Source organism: Zalophus californianus, chromosome X (genome assembly GCF_009762305.2).
Source record: "Zalophus californianus isolate mZalCal1 chromosome X, mZalCal1.pri.v2, whole genome shotgun sequence".
NCBI lineage: Eukaryota > Metazoa > Chordata > Mammalia > Carnivora > Otariidae > Zalophus > Zalophus californianus.
Genome location: NC_045612.1, coordinates 18,168,767 through 18,186,854, shown reverse-complemented (window position 1 = coordinate 18,186,854; position 18,088 = coordinate 18,168,767). Strand labels below are relative to the sequence as shown.

General features: G+C 48.4%; 1 protein-coding gene across 2 annotated transcripts in view; it reads right to left on the bottom strand.

Annotated features, from left to right (window-relative positions):
- The window catches only part of GPC4 (glypican 4), a 105,448-nt gene extending 89,495 nt beyond the window's left edge, over nucleotides 1-15,953 (bottom strand). For both annotated transcript variants that reach the window (XM_027609320.2, XM_027609321.2), the window contains exon 1: nucleotides 15,271-15,953. In XM_027609320.2, coding sequence (XP_027465121.1) covers nucleotides 15,271-15,430 — 160 coding nt within the window. In that variant the 5' untranslated portion in view covers nucleotides 15,431-15,953. The remainder of the gene's footprint in view (nucleotides 1-15,270) is intronic.
- Between the last annotated feature and the right edge of the window lie 2,135 nt (nucleotides 15,954-18,088).

Here is an 18,088-nt window from a genome sequence, read left to right as displayed (position 1 = left end):
AAAAAATGATCAATATTGACTGATTAAACAAAACAAATATGAGGAGAGAAAGAGAAGAGATGAGAAAGGCCCAGTCGGGGTTACAATAAATTGTTTAAAAAGGAACACTAGCACCAAGTCAAAGCCTCAGTGGACAAAATTCAATACAACTAAAAAACACACTTATGTGGAAATTGAAGAAATTTCCAACGTTTTACATTTATCTGGAGTAAAATGCCTTGCTATTCCTCCTTATTTAAATTGATCAAAATTCCCCTTCATTTCAAAGAATGATAATCACAATCGAAATACTTGAAGTACATTTTAATGGTCCCCTGGAAACTATCTGCAGTTGGGAGTTATACTTCCTTCCACAAGAGCACTACTAAATACACAGCACTATCCAAATTTAAGGTTTGACATAACTCCCTGATCACACATCAAGTAACTGTTGCAAATGGTGAAAAATGCCTTTACGACCAATTTCTGTTAGGAAAAATACTTAAAACTTGAGGCAATTTCTATTTGGCGAAAGGTAGGATCTAAATCTACATTTCTTAAATGTCACCCCAGGAAGCCACAAAGCACTGGCATAACGCTCAAGCATATAGCACAGATTCAAAGACATTTCTGAAATTAATAACTGTGCCAAATGCAATCCTTTCCCTTGATTCTTAGTGATCAGCTTGCATTTCTCTCACATTAAAAACACATCTCAATTTGGGGGGCTGTTTTCCCTTTCCGCAAAATACGAGAATATAACAGCTGCTGGGACTTCAAGAAGGAAAACAAATACTCTATCCTAACAGCAGAGGTACCACTAGTCTCTCGTGTTAATATGGTCAATTATAGAAATGCCTTCTATAGATTTGACTAACTAAAGGGAATATGGGCTGAATTATACAATATTTTACAGTATCTCTACAACTATACAATATCTCTGCAAAGAAATGCACACTTGTCACTTTCAAACACTAAGCGACCCCTCCCCCAGAAGTATGGGCAACCGAAGCAACTTACGAGACCTACTTTCATAAGCAGAGATATGATAGACCTACTTTCCTAAGTAGAGATATATTGATAACTAACACAATGGTTTCAATCAAAACCAGTTGTTTCTAAGGTGTTTGGAAATACTCTCTTCCCCTCTCTAGGTGTTAAGCATCCCCTAATACTGTATTTAGGCCATTCATGTGCTTTTAGCAAACCCTTTTATTATAGACCCAGCTGAGATAAACAAGCTCAGCCTCAGCCTCCACTATCCCAGAATCTCATGGTGTGTTTACTTCATTCTTAAGCTTAGAAGCAACCGAGAAAATCTCAGGGCTCCAAGGGAAACACTAAGAGGTTATTGGTGAAAACAGTGCATGCTGTGTCTGCTTTAAAAATAAAAGCAGAGACAATCACTCCTCCCCAAACTTAAAGCTGTGTTTGGACAGCTAAGGACTGATTCGCCCTATCATGAACTCACACATCTTAGCCCATACCAGGAGTACTTCACAGCACATAGACCATTCGATTGATTACACAAGAAACAAAATGCTTATTTTTATCCTTAATCGGGCAACTTATGCTTATAATGATAGCATTCCACAGGATTTTAAATAGGGCACATGTCATAATCTTTATGTTTAAATTCATATTTAAAATAAGGCAACTTTATTTTTTTGACATCTTTTTTTTAAGTAAGCTCTACGCCTAACATGGGGCTCAAACTCACAACCTGGACATCAAGAGTCACATGCTCTACTGACTGAGCCAGCCAGATGCCCCATCCTCATTTTAAAGAATTATTTTCTGTCAAATAAATAAATAAAATCTTTAAAAAATAAAAATAAATAGATTCGATAACTATTTTCTTGGGGCACCTGGGTGGCTCAGTCGTTAAGCATCTGCCTTCAGCTCAGGTCTATGGTCCCAGGGTCCTGGGATCGAGCCCTGCATCGGGCTCCCTGCTCCGCGGGGAGCCTGCTTCTCCCTCTCCCACTCCCCCTGCTTGTGTTCCCTCTCTCGCTGTCTCTCTCTGTCAGATAAATAAATAAAATCTTTAAAAAAAATTAAATTTAATTTAAAAAATTAAAAAATAAATAAAAATGTATTTTCCCTGGGGCGCCTGGGTGGCTCAGTCGGTTAAGAGTCTGCCTTCGGCTCGGGTCATCATCCCAGGGACCTGGGATCGAGCCCCACGTCATTGGGGAGCCTGCTTCTCCCTCTGCCTGCCACTCCCCTGGCTTGTGCGCTCCGTCAAAGGAATAAAATCTTTTAAAAAATAAAAAAAAAATTATTTTCTCTCTTTGCTGTTCAGCCTGTGTGCTTTCCATTAATTAATTAATATTAAAAATAAGAACTTTCAGGGGCACCTGGCTGGCTCAATTGGTAGAGCATGCAAACCCTCGATCATAGGATCATGAGTTCAAGCCCTGCATTGGGCGTACACAGCCTACTTGAAAAAATGAAAAAATAAAAAATAAAGTAAAATAGGGCAACTTTAATCTCCATGTCCAAACATATGCCCCCCAATTTACTACAGTGCGGGTCTGAACGGACGGGTCTGAATTAGAAACTGGCTAGAAACACTGGCTTGTCACCAGTGGACTGGACGGGTCTGAATTAGAAGATGGCTAGAAACACTGGCTTGTCACCAGGAAACACTGAGAATACTGGGATTTCAAGACTCCTCATGGCTCTCTGGGTAAACCTGCCAGGTCAAGCCCATATACACTCCAAGCCTCAGTTCCTCCTTAGGGCTTTAAGTTTCTGAACAAGCAAAAATAGGGTTCTATTTACAGTTTTAATCTAAAATTCTGAAAAATATCACAGGGCAACTGGCTGGCTCAGTGGGTAGACCCTTGGCTTTTTTTTTTTTTTTTTTGACCATGAGCTTCTTGATCTCAGGGTTGTGAGTTCAAGCCCCACGCTGGGCACAGAGATTACTTATAACGGAAACTTCTGAAAAACATCCATCATATTTCGATTTTAAAAACAAGTAATCTGAGAGGCGCCTGGCTGGCTCAGTTGGTTAAGCATCCGACTCTTGATCTCAGCTCAGGTCCTGATCTCAGGGTCGTGAGTTCAAGCCCCGCGTTGGGCTCCATGCTGGGTGTGGAGCCTACTTAAAAAAAAAAAAAAATAAGTAATCTGAAAATCCATCTTTCTTGAAATGGAGAAAGCCCTGTTCTCAGAGCTGAAGTGCATGGCAGGGATGCTCCTTCTTCAAATTTACTGCTGGGGCTGTATTTGCTTACAATCCTATCTCCCTGGACACTTACTTCCCAAACCAGCTCCTTCCTCCCCGCTGGACAACCTCTGCATACTTGGTCACCATTAATACAGGCTTGGGGAGAGCGCATCTGGTCCATACTTTGCTGAACCAGAGTTCTATAACAATCACTGCTGGACCAGAGGGCTTCATTTGGAGCCACTCATCATTCAAAAAAACCTATTATTTCTGTGGTCTCTATGGACGTAAAAGTGGACGCCAAACTTTCCCCCAGAAACCTGAAGGCTTTAGTACTCCCAATACTGGGGGGTTCCTCTGCAGACCACTCCGAAAACAGGAAAAAAGGACGTAAGAGTTCACTTTGCATTTTGGGGTGCATGTAATCCCAATCCCTAAAATGATGGCTGAGATTTATTACCAGAGAAGAGTGCTCCAGGTAAGCCTCACTAACTTAGACCATCTCCCCTGCACTGCTCCACCAAGTACTCCAGAATTCTCCTCGGGACCCAATGACAGAAACAAGACCCTGGCCATATCTAGCAGGGCCCTCGTGACGGTGTCCAAAAGCACTCCTCCTGGGAGATGAGGAGAGCCCTACAGGGATAAATACTGAAGAAAACTATGCTTCACCCTGAGATCATCATTCCCAAGACCAAGGGCTTCTCCTTGGAAATAGTTATCATAACTGTAATTGCAAAGAATAAAGCAGAGAGGGAGAGGGACAAAGTGTGTTGGGGGGGGGTTCAACTTTATACAGAGATCAGGAAAGGCTTCTCAGTTGAGGGAATAGGTAAGCAAAGCCCCAAAACATTTGAGGGAGTGAGCCATGCTGCCATCTGGGAGCAGTGTTCTAGGTGCCGAGGATAAGGGCAAAGGAACAGAGAGACCAGCATGTTGCAGGGGCGGGGGGGGGGGGACTGGGGGGGCTGGGGGCAATGACAGAAGAGAAGAGAGTGTGGGCTGTCATGGGAGGGGCCGTGGGCAGACCCCATAAGGCCTCATAAGCTTTGGCTGTCACTCCGGGTGGCAAGGGGAGCCCCTGGAGGGTTCTGAGCAGAGAAAGGACATGGTCTGAGTCAGGGTTCACAGAAAAGGATAGCACTGGCTGACATGCTGAGACAGACTGGGCAGGGGAAGAGGGGATGGGAAAGGAGGCCAGGACAGTAGCCGCCCAGGCAGTCAGAGGAGGACAGGTTCTGGAGACATCTTGAAAGCAGTGCCCAAACGTAGAGCTTATGGAAGAGCGTTTCCACAGAAGCCACTTTCCACCCTGTCTCCTGACTCTGTTCACATCACAAGAACACAGTCCCTTATTTTGGAAGGCTGTGACTTCCTCATCTGTCCTCCAACTGGAGAGATACAAGGCCATCTTCTAAGATTGCCACACTGCTTAATGATCAATCAGCAGAGCCTTCTTCCCAGAGTGCCTAGGCCCATCGGACCTGAAGGGGCAGGAAAAAGAAAAGATTAGTTCCAAACTGGGGAAAAACGAGGCAGAACAGCAACCAAGCAGCCAACCGGGGGCCTTCGGTTCAAATTCAGTCTAAAGCGAGCCCCCCCCACACTCCTCCCCTTAAAAAAAAAAAAAAAAAAAAAATTCTCCCCATCAACACAAAACACCATTCCTCCTCAGAGCCTCCAACATCCTAGGCCAGGGAGTGATTTTGCAGCATGGTTTCCCAAAGCACAACCCAAAGTTGTCTTGTTTTGCAATTTAGAATCTTAGCATGGGGAAATATTCTATAATTAAGGCAATTTTAACAATAGCAGATAATAATTTGACTATAAATTGTAAGGAATGTAATGACTGCTTATTCTGGCACCAAAGAAGCAGGACTTTCTGTGAAGTGCCTGCCAAGAAAAATGATACTCCCACTCAGACTGGACCATTGCAAGTAGTAACTGTTACCCACACGCTTTACACTGCAGTCTGCAAGGACTCGGTGCTTTGTTTTCGTCTCTAACCAAACACCAGGCTGAAAACGCAAATGGAGACAAACTCTGTGGTAGGATAGAAACAATAACTGAAGAGAAGAAAAAAAAAAAAGTCCTGAGGCTTAGGGCTCGCTGGGATGCCCACGTCAAGGCTTTGGAGAATGAAGGAAAGTTCTGAAGTCCAAAAGCCACCACTTTCCAGTCTAGCCCAGAAGCCCCGCACAGAAGAAAGAAGCCAGGCTTAAAGAGGCTTGCAAAAGCCAATGGACAGAGCAGCTGGGAGAAGAAAGAACTAGAATGGAAAGGATGGCTGGGATGAAGTGAGGCCAGGTGACCTTGAGGTAGACTAGACGAAAACACCGAGCCGGCCCGGGGCCTGCCCCCAGCCTCCTGAGGAAGCTGCGGGAAGGGAGCACCCAGCAGAAAGCTGGAAGCGAGGAACAGGAGCAAAACCAGCCTCCCTTTTCTAAAAGCGCGTTTGCAGGTACAGCAGAGTTCCTCTTAACGTCTGAAATAGATGGCACAAGAAGCAACCATTAGTCCACCAAGATTAAAACAAACCACACGAGGTACTCCGCTCCCACCTCCAAGCAAGAAGTAATGCTCCGTTGTAGGTTTGAAAAGAGGATTCTGCCTTTTGCCCTATCTTATTTAGGCGTCGAGAACTGAATGCAGAAATTTTAAAACAAATAACTTCACATGAGTTCACTGAAAAGGGACAAACAGAAATATTCAAAATATACAAGAGTCAAAAAGCACGCCTGAACTTATCTTCGAACCACAAACATGGCTCGAACACCTGCAGTGTGACAGAAACCGGATACACATGACCTCAGATCAGGCATGATGGGGCAAAGAAGGGCTTCTTTGGGGTGCCTGGGTGGCTCAGTTGGTTAAGCGACTGCCTTCGGCTCAGGTCATGATCCTGGAGTCCCGGGATCGAGTCCGCATCGGGCTCCCTGCTCAGCAGGGAGTCTGCTTCTCCCTCTGACCCTCTTCCCTCTCGTGCTATCTCTCATTCTCTCTCTAATAAATAAATAAAATCTAAAAAAAAAAAAAAGAGGGGCTTCTTTTTTTTTTAAGGTTCAAATAAGGCACATGGTCAAAGACAAGGACCATGCAATGTGTGTACTCCTTAACTTCTGATGCTTCTTTAATTATTATCCATTTACTCAGTTTGGTAAATGTTTAAGAGGGAAATCAATATTCAAATATTTAAACCTGTCCCCTCTAACCAAAACCCAGCTCTTCTGCCTCTTGTGACTTCAGGTAAGAATGCCTGTGTCCCAAGCAGAGCATGGCAGGCAGTAACATTAAGGAACCAAATGGAACTTGGATGTCCTAGAGGACTTGGAAGAGAAGGTGTGCAGGAGCAAGATCACCGACCAAAAGCTCTGAGGTGAATAAGCCACTGAATTAATAATATACAGCCCTTAGTTTAGTTTTTTGTTTTTGTGTTTTTGTGTTTTTTTGTTTTTTAAGAAAAGGACAAAGTGACACATAGAATTTGACTCCTTATCGATCCAGCACTGGTAAACGAGGTACCCTGCAAGGGTGAATGTGTAAGTGAACTGAACCTTCCTCCCTTTCAAAAGCAAGTTTGCATTTCAAACAGGTATTATACTCTTTCTAAAGTCTACGCTCTATCTATTTAATGATACCAAACACTATTATTTAATACTGCCCTGAAACATTCTACGCTCTATCTATTTAATGATACCAAACACTATTATTTAATACTGCCCTGAAACATTCTAGTGCCCTCAGGGGTTAGGGAGCTGCCTCTGAGCATTCGCCCCATCCTAGAGGGGCTCAAGGAACTGAAAGGTGCTGCCAAGATCAGCAAGTCCTGGGTCCCCCGCCTCAGCTTCTGGCCACCCTCACCCCCACCCTGTTTCACTCTCACTTTTCCCAGATGTCAGGTCTTGCCTGCCTTTATCCCCCCTGGGACCCCTCCACTCCCCAACCAGCACTACTGGCCACTTCTCATCGGCCAGGGACTGGGAAGCCGGATAACCGTTCTATCTTCTTACGGCCCACCGGATTTGAACGCAAGTACCTCAAAAGCTTGACTCATTTTAAACCTCTTTGAATCCCGAGCACCTAGCATTTTGCTCTTGATAGAAGAGCTATTCAGTCATTGATTGCTGATGATAAATTCCCAAAGGCCTTGTCTCCAAGTAGAATGCACGGGCTTTATGACAGCTGTTTCCATCATGCAGCTTTTCTGCTTACTTCCACATTCCCAGCTGTGTTCTGGAGGGCTGTGCCGGCCAGAAGCCTAGGGATTTACTGTACTTCTATTTCTTGATAAGATACTTGAAGAGAATAAACACATGGCAAAGAGGACATTAAAGTAAGGGATAAAGAGATCTTTTTTATTTTACCAATAAGGAGAAAGGGAAGAAATATCACCTAGCACACTGACACTTAATAAAGGACAAGCAAGACGATTCCTTTCTAATTCTCTCCAAAGTACTCTCAATGGCCTAGGCTTGCTTCTCTACCCGCAGCAAAGCACCACAGGCTACGGGTCACTTGCATCCTGATGAAAAAATATTTTTCTCCAAGTTCAGCAGACCTTAAATCTTAAATCCAAGTTAGCCAAAATTACAATGAGCATGCGCTGCGTGCAAATTAAAGCTCTCCTCTAAGACAATACTTTCTGATGAATTTCATTGGAAAATTTCAAATCGTAGACTCTCAGAGATGGAAGGGACTGGGACATAATCTAGGGCAGTGGTTCTCAACCATGGCTGCTCACTGGGACCACTGGGGAGCTTTTAAACATCATCATGACCGGTACGCCTGGGTGGCTCAGTCGTTAAGCGTCTGCCTTCGGCTCAGGTCATGATCCCAGGGTCCTGGGATCGAGCCCCACATTGGGCTCCCCGCTCCGCGGGAAGCCTGCTTCTCCCTCTCCCCCTCCCCCTGCTTGTGTTCCCGCTCTCGCTGTGTCTCTCTCTGTCAAATAAATAAATAAAATCCTTAAAAACAAAAACTACTCCATCAGGGACAGTGGGGTTTCTCCCATTTTCTCTCCTCAGTAAACCAACATCCCCCACCTACCCCAAAGGAAATGCATTTTCTGAATATTCTTTGCCTTGGAAGCCCACTGCATAATTCGCGCAAACCTATACGGCTGCCTGTTGCCCTGCATCCACTTCTCTTCTCTCTGAGAACTCAAGAGAGGTTCGTCAGACACGGTTTTCCCTTGAGGAAGCCATCCTGCTTTTCCTCCTGGACTCACTTAGCCTTTTCCCTTTTCCCCATTATCCTCACATGGGCCTTCGTTCAAATCACTTGCAAGGTGCACCTCCAGTCCCTTTGGCTCGCTCACTTTCTAGTCTGTACCTGCCCTGCCGTCCCTCGTGGCCTTCCCCCTCTCCTCCTGGCCGAAGCTCTTTCCATTTTGTGAAAGATTCCTTTTCCCCTGAAGCAGCAGCCTCTTTTACTCTACCAGTTAGTCATGCCGGCTTCTTTTTTTCTTCCCCCAAGCAGCTGGTCTTTTTGATGTCTGGCACACATTTATCTGGGCTTCCAATAAGATGTTTTTACATAGTTTCCAGGCTTTCTGGAGGTTATTGACTTTTTTTTTTTTTTGGTAACTCTTCCATTCAATTTTTTTCCTAATTTCTAACATTTGTTAGAGTTTCTTTTTCAAAAGTTGAATACCTGGCTGATGGATCGCTTTGATTTTTCTCTTCCACCAGATTGCTGAATTAAATGCATCAGAACTTAAATATAACATTTCAAATTACCTCCAGGATGGAATCGCTTCATGAATTTTCTGCACTTTCATGTTCTCTGTAGTAAGCAACAGATGCTTCGCCAAGTGGAATTGAAAATGCTAGTTCTTACCTGTGTGTGCTTTAGTGGGTCTGCTTGTATAAAATATTCTGATATCCTTAAGCCTGTGTTCTTCTGCTTGGTAAAGACAATAAACTTCAGGTTTTATTTTGTAAAAGGTGACCAATGTGCATCGAACAGCTCTACAACAGCCAAATCTGATGTGCTAAATTACTCTTCTAAATTTGCTCCAAATTGTCTAACACGGAAGTCTCAGTTATCTATTCCTTAAAGAAATAAATCTCAGAGCAAGAAAAACAATTCTGAATCATGCTGAAAAATTCCTACAGCACTTGGTTATTAATGAAGTGGTTAAGACGAGTACTCCACCGCCCCCCAAAAATGGAATAAAAACATTTATTATATGCTATATCGATGTATCACGGAGATTTACTCTAAATTAATTTCACTTCGGCTCCAAAAGATTCCCAGGAGAGCATGAGACCATGGGATGACAATCTATCAACAAGGCAGCATAAACCCCATTATGGCACCGGGATCCTGACAGAGAATGCGAAAGAATTGTCTATGTCATCCCCCAGCCCCCACCCCGTGCGCATTTACCGAATATTGCCTTGAGCTATCCCACTTAGCACTCAAAACACCAGGAGCTGGACCTCTGTCCTCGAGTTGCTTACAGTTGAGAAGGCACATAGGTGCCTGCACGCACAATTAACTATAACACGAGACAGTTATGTGCAAAGACCATCGATCTGATTCAGGCAAAGAATTAGGAGGAAGAGTTGGCACATAACTCTGGGGAGTTCAGAGGTGACTTAATGAAAGTATCATTTGTGATACGTGAAGACACTGAAGCTCAAAGCAGAGCAAGGAAGGACTCCATTCGAAGCACGGCACGAAGGAAATGAAGCTGGGGCCGGTCAGCATGGAATGAGAGGGTAAAAAGCCAAGCGGAAGGCAGACCAGTTAAGAACTGCATACTTCTGTTGAGTCACTATATTGTGTACCCTAAACAAACAGAACACTGCATGTTCGCTCTACTGGAATTAAAATAAAAAATTTTAAAAGAGAACTGCATACTTAAAACAGCCTCCTGATAGCCCTCACTGACCCTTAACTCCCAGGGACACTGGCTCTCTTCCTAAAACAGTTTGACTAATGACACTCCCCTCCTCAGAAACCATCACCGGCTCCCCAGGGCCCAAGAAATACAATTTACATTCCGTCTACTGGTAACACCAGGTTGTCTGTGTCTGGGTATGAACACCCTGCCTGCAAAGGACAGGACTGGATCTTCTCTCTACCACACCATCAGAACAGGGCTGGGATGGTCTTTTGCTGGTTGATGGTCCTCTCGTAGCTTCTGTTTCTAAAGCCAGCCCTCCATGGGTGTTGGGAAGGTACTCTCTGTCTTACGACCTGTACAACAATGCATAGACTGTTCTTCTGGGTCAAGGAAGACCTGGGTTCAGGTCCCACTTCTACCATTCACTAGCTGTGAGCCTGTGAATCTACTTCCAAATCCCTTTGAATCTCAGTTTCCTTGTCTCATAAAATGGGAAAGACGATGAAGATAGTAATACTTCTGACTTCGTGTGGCTGTTGTGGATTTTAACTGAGAGAATATGTAAAACCCTTAGCTTAGGACCAGGTCCAGAGAAAGCAACCAATAGCTACAAGCTCTTTCCCTGAGGCCAAAATGCATTTGTTGTGAACATATGCAGGAACAATGTCAGTGCTAAAACAGTTAATGTTACTGGGGAGCCAGAGACTCCCTTCCAACTGATTTAGATTAACACTGATGTTGTTTCCCTTGTCGAGACAACAAGAAACTTCCTTTTCATTCCTCAGTCTAGTCTCCAGCTAATCCTGAAATTGCGTGCAACCCAATGTGAGTCAAATAAAAAAGGAAAATAGTAATTATGCTGAATCAAACATTTCATATTTGTATGTTCTAACTGGAGATTGAGCTGCATAAGCCAGAACTTTTATTAAGTTCTTTTTTGAGCATGTCCAGGAAGTAGTTCCAATACTACTTGGGACAATCTCTATTCTGACAGGCCCTGTGGCTCAATCAGACCCTCCTTTTATATAAAACCCAGGGAGCCAAACTGAGGATTCCAACAGAATACAAGATCACAAGTTCTCTGCAAAATCCAACCCACCTACTTAGAGTGGGAAAGAGGAAATGTAAATCTTGAGGACATATGTTGTGTCTTACATACAATAATCAACTCAGTATCAGAAAGGATGCCTACCTCTCCAACACACACATACTTTTTGCCACGTAATCCTAACATAGCTCGTCATTCCCAGAATCCTTTGAAGCATACATATGTGCATATGTGTGTATGTGTGCCTGAAAGTGCATTGCTCATGAACATGAATGGGAACAGGGAAAAAAAAACAAAACAAAAAACTTCCAAAATCACAACTATGACACAAAGTTTTCCTTGGTATCCTTCAATGTCCCTATGAAAGAGACCTAAGGGCAGGCTTAGGAACATCCCTAAACCAATTGCCTCACTCTTAAAGACAATTTCAGCAAAAGTTAGATTAGTAATAAACTCCCGATGGTTGAGGCTCCTGGCTGGCTTAGTCAGTAGAGCACGCGACTCTTGATCTCAGGGTCATGAGTTCGAGCCCCATGTCGGATGTCGAGATTACTTAAAACACTTTTTAAAAAATTAAAAATAAAATTAAATGCCAATTGTTGCATCTCTCTAACCCTGTCTTTATGGAAGGGAGGCACAATGAAAATGGTTAGATTGTTAAATTTCCTTAAACTGGGGCGCCTGGGTGGCTGAGTCCTTAAGCGTCTGCCTTCTGCTCCCTGTCATGATCCCAGGGTCCTGGGATTGAGTCCCTGCTCTGCGGGGAGCTGCTTCTCCCTCTCCCACTCCCACTCCCCCTGCTTGTGTTCCCTCTCGCTGTGTCACTCTCTGTCAAATAAATAAATAAAACCTTTAAAAATATATAAGAATAAAAAATGAATTTCCTTAAATTTACTAGTGAACTAGCATTACTGAGTTGATAATCTGGTCCCAGATCCCTTCTCCTTTGGAACCCTGTGGGTGGCTCCTCCCTCCTCATCTGTACCACTTGGACAGTACTTCTCCCATCCCACGTCGCATTCGGATTCCGTGTGCGCATGGCTTGTCTCCCTACTACCTGGGAAAGGTCCTGGCGGCAGAGGCCCCTCCAAACCTTCTTGCTGCCTCCACGATGCCCAGCACTGAATGCTGCACATAGTAGGTGCTCCAAAAAGATATGCCCATTGAAAGCTGAACAAAAACCTTATCCTTGGTGTTAAAGATCCCTTTTGATCGACCCATTACTTGGTAAGTTCGGCGGTCAAGTGGATAGGCAATGCGGGACTTCGCCTGGGTCCCGAAGCCCTGTCAGCGAGATGTACTCCCTGACACCCTTGAGAGCACATCAAATTATCTTAATTATGATCTAAAAAGACTGAGCCTCCTTAAGAACACAGTATTCTTAAAGCCTGTTCAAAACTCTAGAAGGCAAGTACAAGGCCGTCGGGGAATAAAACCTTACACTTGGGCTAAGCCTGGCGCTAGGCACCCAGGCGTTGTGACCCTTTGCCCGGAAAACAATCCTGGACTTTTTGCATATAAAAAATAAAATAAAATAGATCATCCCCCACCACCAGCAACACACACACACACACACCCCACCCCCACCCCCGGCCAGGGAAAGTACCTGGCAATTCATTCAGACATGGGCTGTATACCAGTCACTATATGGACTATGCTCCCCCAAATGACCACAATTATCTGAGTGTAGCCCAGGGAAGACAAGGCTAATGCATGCATCTGGACAGGCCAGGGTGATGGTAAAGATTACCCCCTGTTTCTATACTGGCCATCTAAAGGTATTTACTTGGGTCTGTCTGTGTTGTGACAGTGTCCTAGACTCAAATGAATGCCTTTAACACTCCACATTTTTGAGCCATTCAGTCATGCATTTTTGTTATTGTTGAAAGTGGTGCGAAATTGCACTGCATGAGCTAAAGTCCTTGGTGGTCTTCCAAGGATTCCAGCTAAAAAGGCACTTCCTTTGTTCCTCAGGAGAATGCAGTCCAGTAGGTCATTCAAAAGGGGAAATAAAAGCAGCAGCTCTGGGAGGGAGCCGAAGGACAAGACAAAAAGAATAAAATGTTTTGGGTGTGAGCACATTAGCTTCCACTTCCTGCTGCCGGTCACTAATAACTCTCCTATCTTTGGGGGCAAAATATCCAGAGAGACATATATGCAAAAAATATCGCTCAGGTGTTGGCTGACGACCAGGGCAATCAAAGGCAACACCTAGCGCAGTACTTGAGCACCCTTCAAACTTCCTTTTTCCTGAGATGCTGGCTGGGGAAGAGTTCCTGCCATGAGGAGCCTGCACAGAGCCAAGCGGGAGAAAGTGGGGCGGGCAACTGCACACCCCACTACGCCCTGAATGCCGCTGGTCCCTCTCAAAGGCACATAATGTTTGCAGGAGAAGATGAAAACCTGTCACATTCCCATTAAGGGCTTCGCTGCATCTATGCCTTCAAAATGTGGGAATGACAACTGTAACCTTCACGCCAATCATCTCTGCTGGGCTCAGGCCCAAACCGTGCAGGGCACAAAGACCCCAGGGTCTGACCTGTGGAGCCTCCAAGCTTCAGTGGCTGCCGGTTCACTTCACTTTTTCTGGCGGGGCGGGAGGGAGAGGGGAAAGAAAGAGGGCTTTTCAGGGCTCCACAACCAATAAAATCGTGCCGCTGTGAGGACATACTCGAGTTCCCCAAAAGACAGGCAGCTCAAGGGCAAACAGTCTCTAATCAGTAGTGTGCCGAGTTACTTGATAACTGCCAAGGTGCAGTGGGCTCCCCGGCTACTCCAGCAATTTCTTGAGTTCTATTTCTAGACGGATGCCGAATACACTGGGAAAGTGCCCAGCGACTTCCCTCAATTACCTTTGTAATTTATATGTAATTGATGACTGCACTTAATCTCCAAGGTTATTAATAGACCTTCCAAAAAATGACCCCCGCGTCTTCCTAAGCCTCTGGAAGCGCCTGGTTAAAATTACAGTATTTCCTTTGCTGGCTGCCGGCCCCCTGCCCGCCCCACCCGGGTGACCAGCCCCGCGAGGCAAAGGCGCGCTCTCCTCACTTCCATGAAAGGTTCGGAATGGAGGCTTGGCCCCCGGGGGCTCGAACCGCTCTCTCTCCTCCGTTAGGTTACGCTGGCCAGCAGCCAGCCAGAGCCGTGGTTCTTTCCGAACCCTCAGGGCGAACGGGCTACCTGCGCCGCTGCTGGCCCAAGCGCGGCCCGCGGGGCTGCGCGCAACAGTTGCCCTCCGCGAATGAGAGACCGCGAGCCGGAGGGGACCGGCCACCGCCGCCGCCGGCCTCGCGAGGAAGGGCGAAGGGCGCCCGCCGAAAAGCCGCCTCCCCAGCGCCCCAAGAAGAGCTCTCACCAACACCCCACGCAACCCCCAGCGCCGAAATCCGGTGAACTTTTTCACAGGCTAAGGCTTCTCCATTTGCATAACCATCTCCAAACTGCGATTCAGGTTTCCTGTAGTCAGTCCTTTGAAAGGTTTGTAATTGAATGTGCAATTAACCCTGAAAATGAGGTGAGAAAAAAGAAAGCGGGGGGGGGGGGGGGAGTGGAAGTACCCTTCCCGTCCAGCACCTTCCGGAAAGCAGGAGAGTTCCCAAAAGTCAGGGTTTGGAGGGGTGGAGAGTCGTTTGCTTTTTTAAAGGCGACTTCTAAAGCCGCTGTAGCTACTAAAACTCTTAATCCGCGTCAGCGGTGGAAGAGAGGCGGGGAGAGGGTTTTTAAAGAATATCAATGAAACCTCCATTCGAGTTCCACGTTTGGCGTCCCCGGGAAGCCGGCAAGCTGTAGGTTGCCCCCCCACACACACACACACACCCCACCGGCGACCCTCACAACCTCCCGGCCTCTCGTCACCTACACAACAAAGCGGGGAACCCAGTAAGGAGTTCAACCCGGAACAGGCGAGGGAGCCGGTGACACGCACTTTGCGGGCCAGAGTCCTCGGGGCTCCCCGGGACCGGGAAGACGCGGCGGGGCGGGAGCAGACGCGCGGTGGCACCCGGCCCGTCGGCGGCGCCCCTCCACTCGCAGTCCCGAGGGGCCGCGCTGCGCCGGGGCTCACTCTCGCGCTCTCTCCCGCCTGCCCATGGCTCTCCCCCTGCCCCGGGCTACCTGCGGCCGCTCGGGGGGGGGGGGGGGTGGCTCCGCGCGGCCCCTTCCCCGGGGTGCCTGCCTCCGCGCACGCCTCCCGGGGGCCCCCCCACCTACCGTTGATCTCGTGCGTGGGGGCATCGTTCTTGTTGAAGCCTTTGGACACGTAGAGCCGTCGCACTTCCGAACAACTTTTCGACTTGGGTTCGGCAGCCAGCAGAGCGGCGCAGAGCACGGCCAGGGTGCAGAGAAGCGCGGGCAAGCCGAACCGGGCCATGGTGCGGGCCGGGGCCGACGCGCTCCCACCTCTGGGACCGGGGGAGTGGCGGGCGCGGGCCGAGGGACGCGGGGCCGGGGGCTCGCGGGCGGAGCGGAGCGAGAGGGCGAGGGAGCTGGGTTAGGAGTTGGGAGAGCAGCGGGAGGAGGAGACGCGGGGCGAAAAGTGGAGCTGGGCCTCGCGCGTCAGGCAACGGTCCCCGGTGCCAGGCGCCCAGCCGGGGGAGGAGGAGGAGGAGGGCGTGGAAGCGGTCTACGGCCCACGGGAGCGGAGGCACTGGCCGGTGGGTTCCGGGCTGCGCGGGGCGGCGGACGGGGCGCGCCGGCCGGCAGCGGGACAGGGGCGCGGGGAAGGAGGGGAAGGTGGCAGGCGCCGCCGGGGCCGCGGAGGGCGTGGGCGGCGGCGGGCGCTCGCTGCGCGCTGCTCGCTGCTCGCTGCTCGGGCTGCCCGGCGCCGGTCCGCTCTCGTGGCTCGGCTCGGCTCACTCTGCCCTCGGCCGCGCGGCTGTGCCCTCCTCAGCTCCGCCGCTGATTGACTGGCCGGCGTGCGCGGCGACGCTCGGCAAACTTGGCCCAGCGGGCGGCACTCAGGGGGAGGGGGCGGGCGGCGGGCGGGCGGGGGGGGGCCGGAGACGGGCGGGAGCACGCAGGGCCGGGACGGGAGAAAACCTGGAAGCGGGTTGGGATCCGGAGCGGCCAAATCCACTTCCTAGGGGGCCGCACCGGGCGCGCGGCTCTCCCTCGCGCGACACGCCCCGCGGGGCTCCTCCCTCCTCCCCTCCTCCCCTCTTCCCCTCTTCCCCTCCTCCCCTCCTCCCCTCCTCCCCTCCTCTCCCCCGCCCGGGAGGCGGGAGATGCCCGCCGCCCCCCACCCAGAGAGGGAGGGCTAACTTCTCCGGGGTGAAGGGCCCAAGTCGTGGGGGACCACGCGCCTGGGCACTTGTCCCGAAGCCCACGTCCGAGTCAAAGGCCTTCCGCGCGCGGCCACCTGACTCGCTGACTGTGGGCCAAAGCCGGGCGGAGCCCTCCCGCCTCGATACCTGCCCTCCCGGCCGCCCCGCAGCCCCGAGGATGCCCCTAACCGCCTGGCTCCTGCGCCTGGAGGAGAAGGCGCTGACTTGACTCGCACTGTTCCGCTGCAGGCACCAGGGCACCTCGGAGTCCCAGCTGGCCCTAGACCCTCACCTGGCCCTCTCTGCCCTGCTTCCCATCCAACGGTGCTCCATGAGCACCGACTTGTTCGGAACCCCGGCAGGCATTCTCCTCCCCCGCCTTCCCCCAGCCACGCCCGGTTCTGCTACAAGTCTAACCAAACCCTGAAGTGAGAGAGCCCTCCCCCCCCACCCCAAGAACGAGGCGATGGGACAGTCAGGGATGACCTCGGAGACTTCGGAAACCTGGCCCTAATCCTCCTCGTGCATGTGGGGAAACTGAGGCCCAGAGAAGGGGAGCGACTTGCTAACAGTATGCAGCTGAGGTGTGGGTCCAGAACGCTGGGCTACACTCCCAGGTCACCTGGAGTAAAGGTAGCCCAAGACCCCCAATCCCCTTCTGCCCTCGAGCCTCTTGAGAGAGACTCACACCTCTCTGGGACCCAGTCTCCACTTAGCCACCAGAAAACTGGAAATGGGCGAGTCTTCCCACCTTCCTAGCTTTGTCAGATTCCATTAATGAGTGTTTTTGAAGCTCCCAGGGCTCCTTTAATGAAGGGAACTGTGCAGATTGGGAACTTGTCATTACCCTTGTTATTGTTACAATCTGCTTTTAAGAGGTTAGGGTGAGCAGTGCCTCAGACACCTCGGGAGTGTGCTGGGAACTGGGCAGATAAAAGGGGCTGGAACTTATTATTTGGCTAGACTCTCAATTCCCATAAAATTACATAGGATGAAGATATGAACCATCATTACAATTATCACCCTCATAGGGTTTGTTGAGACTTCGTCCACTGCTGTTTGTAAACCATGTTGACGTGTTGGCTTGTGGAGTTGTAGAAACTTAGGTCAGCTGTTGTTTTGAAAGCCCACTGCAGACTCTTCCACATTTTATTAACTCTTGGAGATCATCAAGGTAAACAGATTGTGACCTATTAGTGAAACTTACAATTTCTGTGGGTTGGCAAAACATTTAACCCTGCCACTAGCAGAGGAGTTTTTCTAAATATGCAAACTCCCCTCCCAGTGAATTTTCTGCCATTTTCAAGAGACTTTCAAATAGTCCACCTTTTTCTCAAACTGATACCATTCAAATTCTTGCTAGGGCTTAGCCCAGCACTTTTAACTTTCATTGATCGATTGCATTTACTTAAAGATGTTCTTTACCAAAGATGATATGATCTGAGATGCAACCAACAGTAATAACAAAATGAAATCCAGTGACCATGAGTGAAAAAAAGATCTTCCCAAACCATGGAGCCCAAATCCGAAAGCTGCTTTTCACAAGTCCAGGGGGAACTCATTCCTTGCCCCCCCCCCCCACCATTTACTCCTGCTTTTCCTGTTCATGTATTATTAACCAAAATTTGAGCCTTTTCCACCAGAAACAGTAACCTCTGGCTAGAAACGGATCTGGACAAGTCTGAACTTTACCACACAAGACAGGAACCCCAAGCCCTGCTCAGAGGCGGCTCCCACTTCAAAGCCTCCTTTCATTTAAATACAAA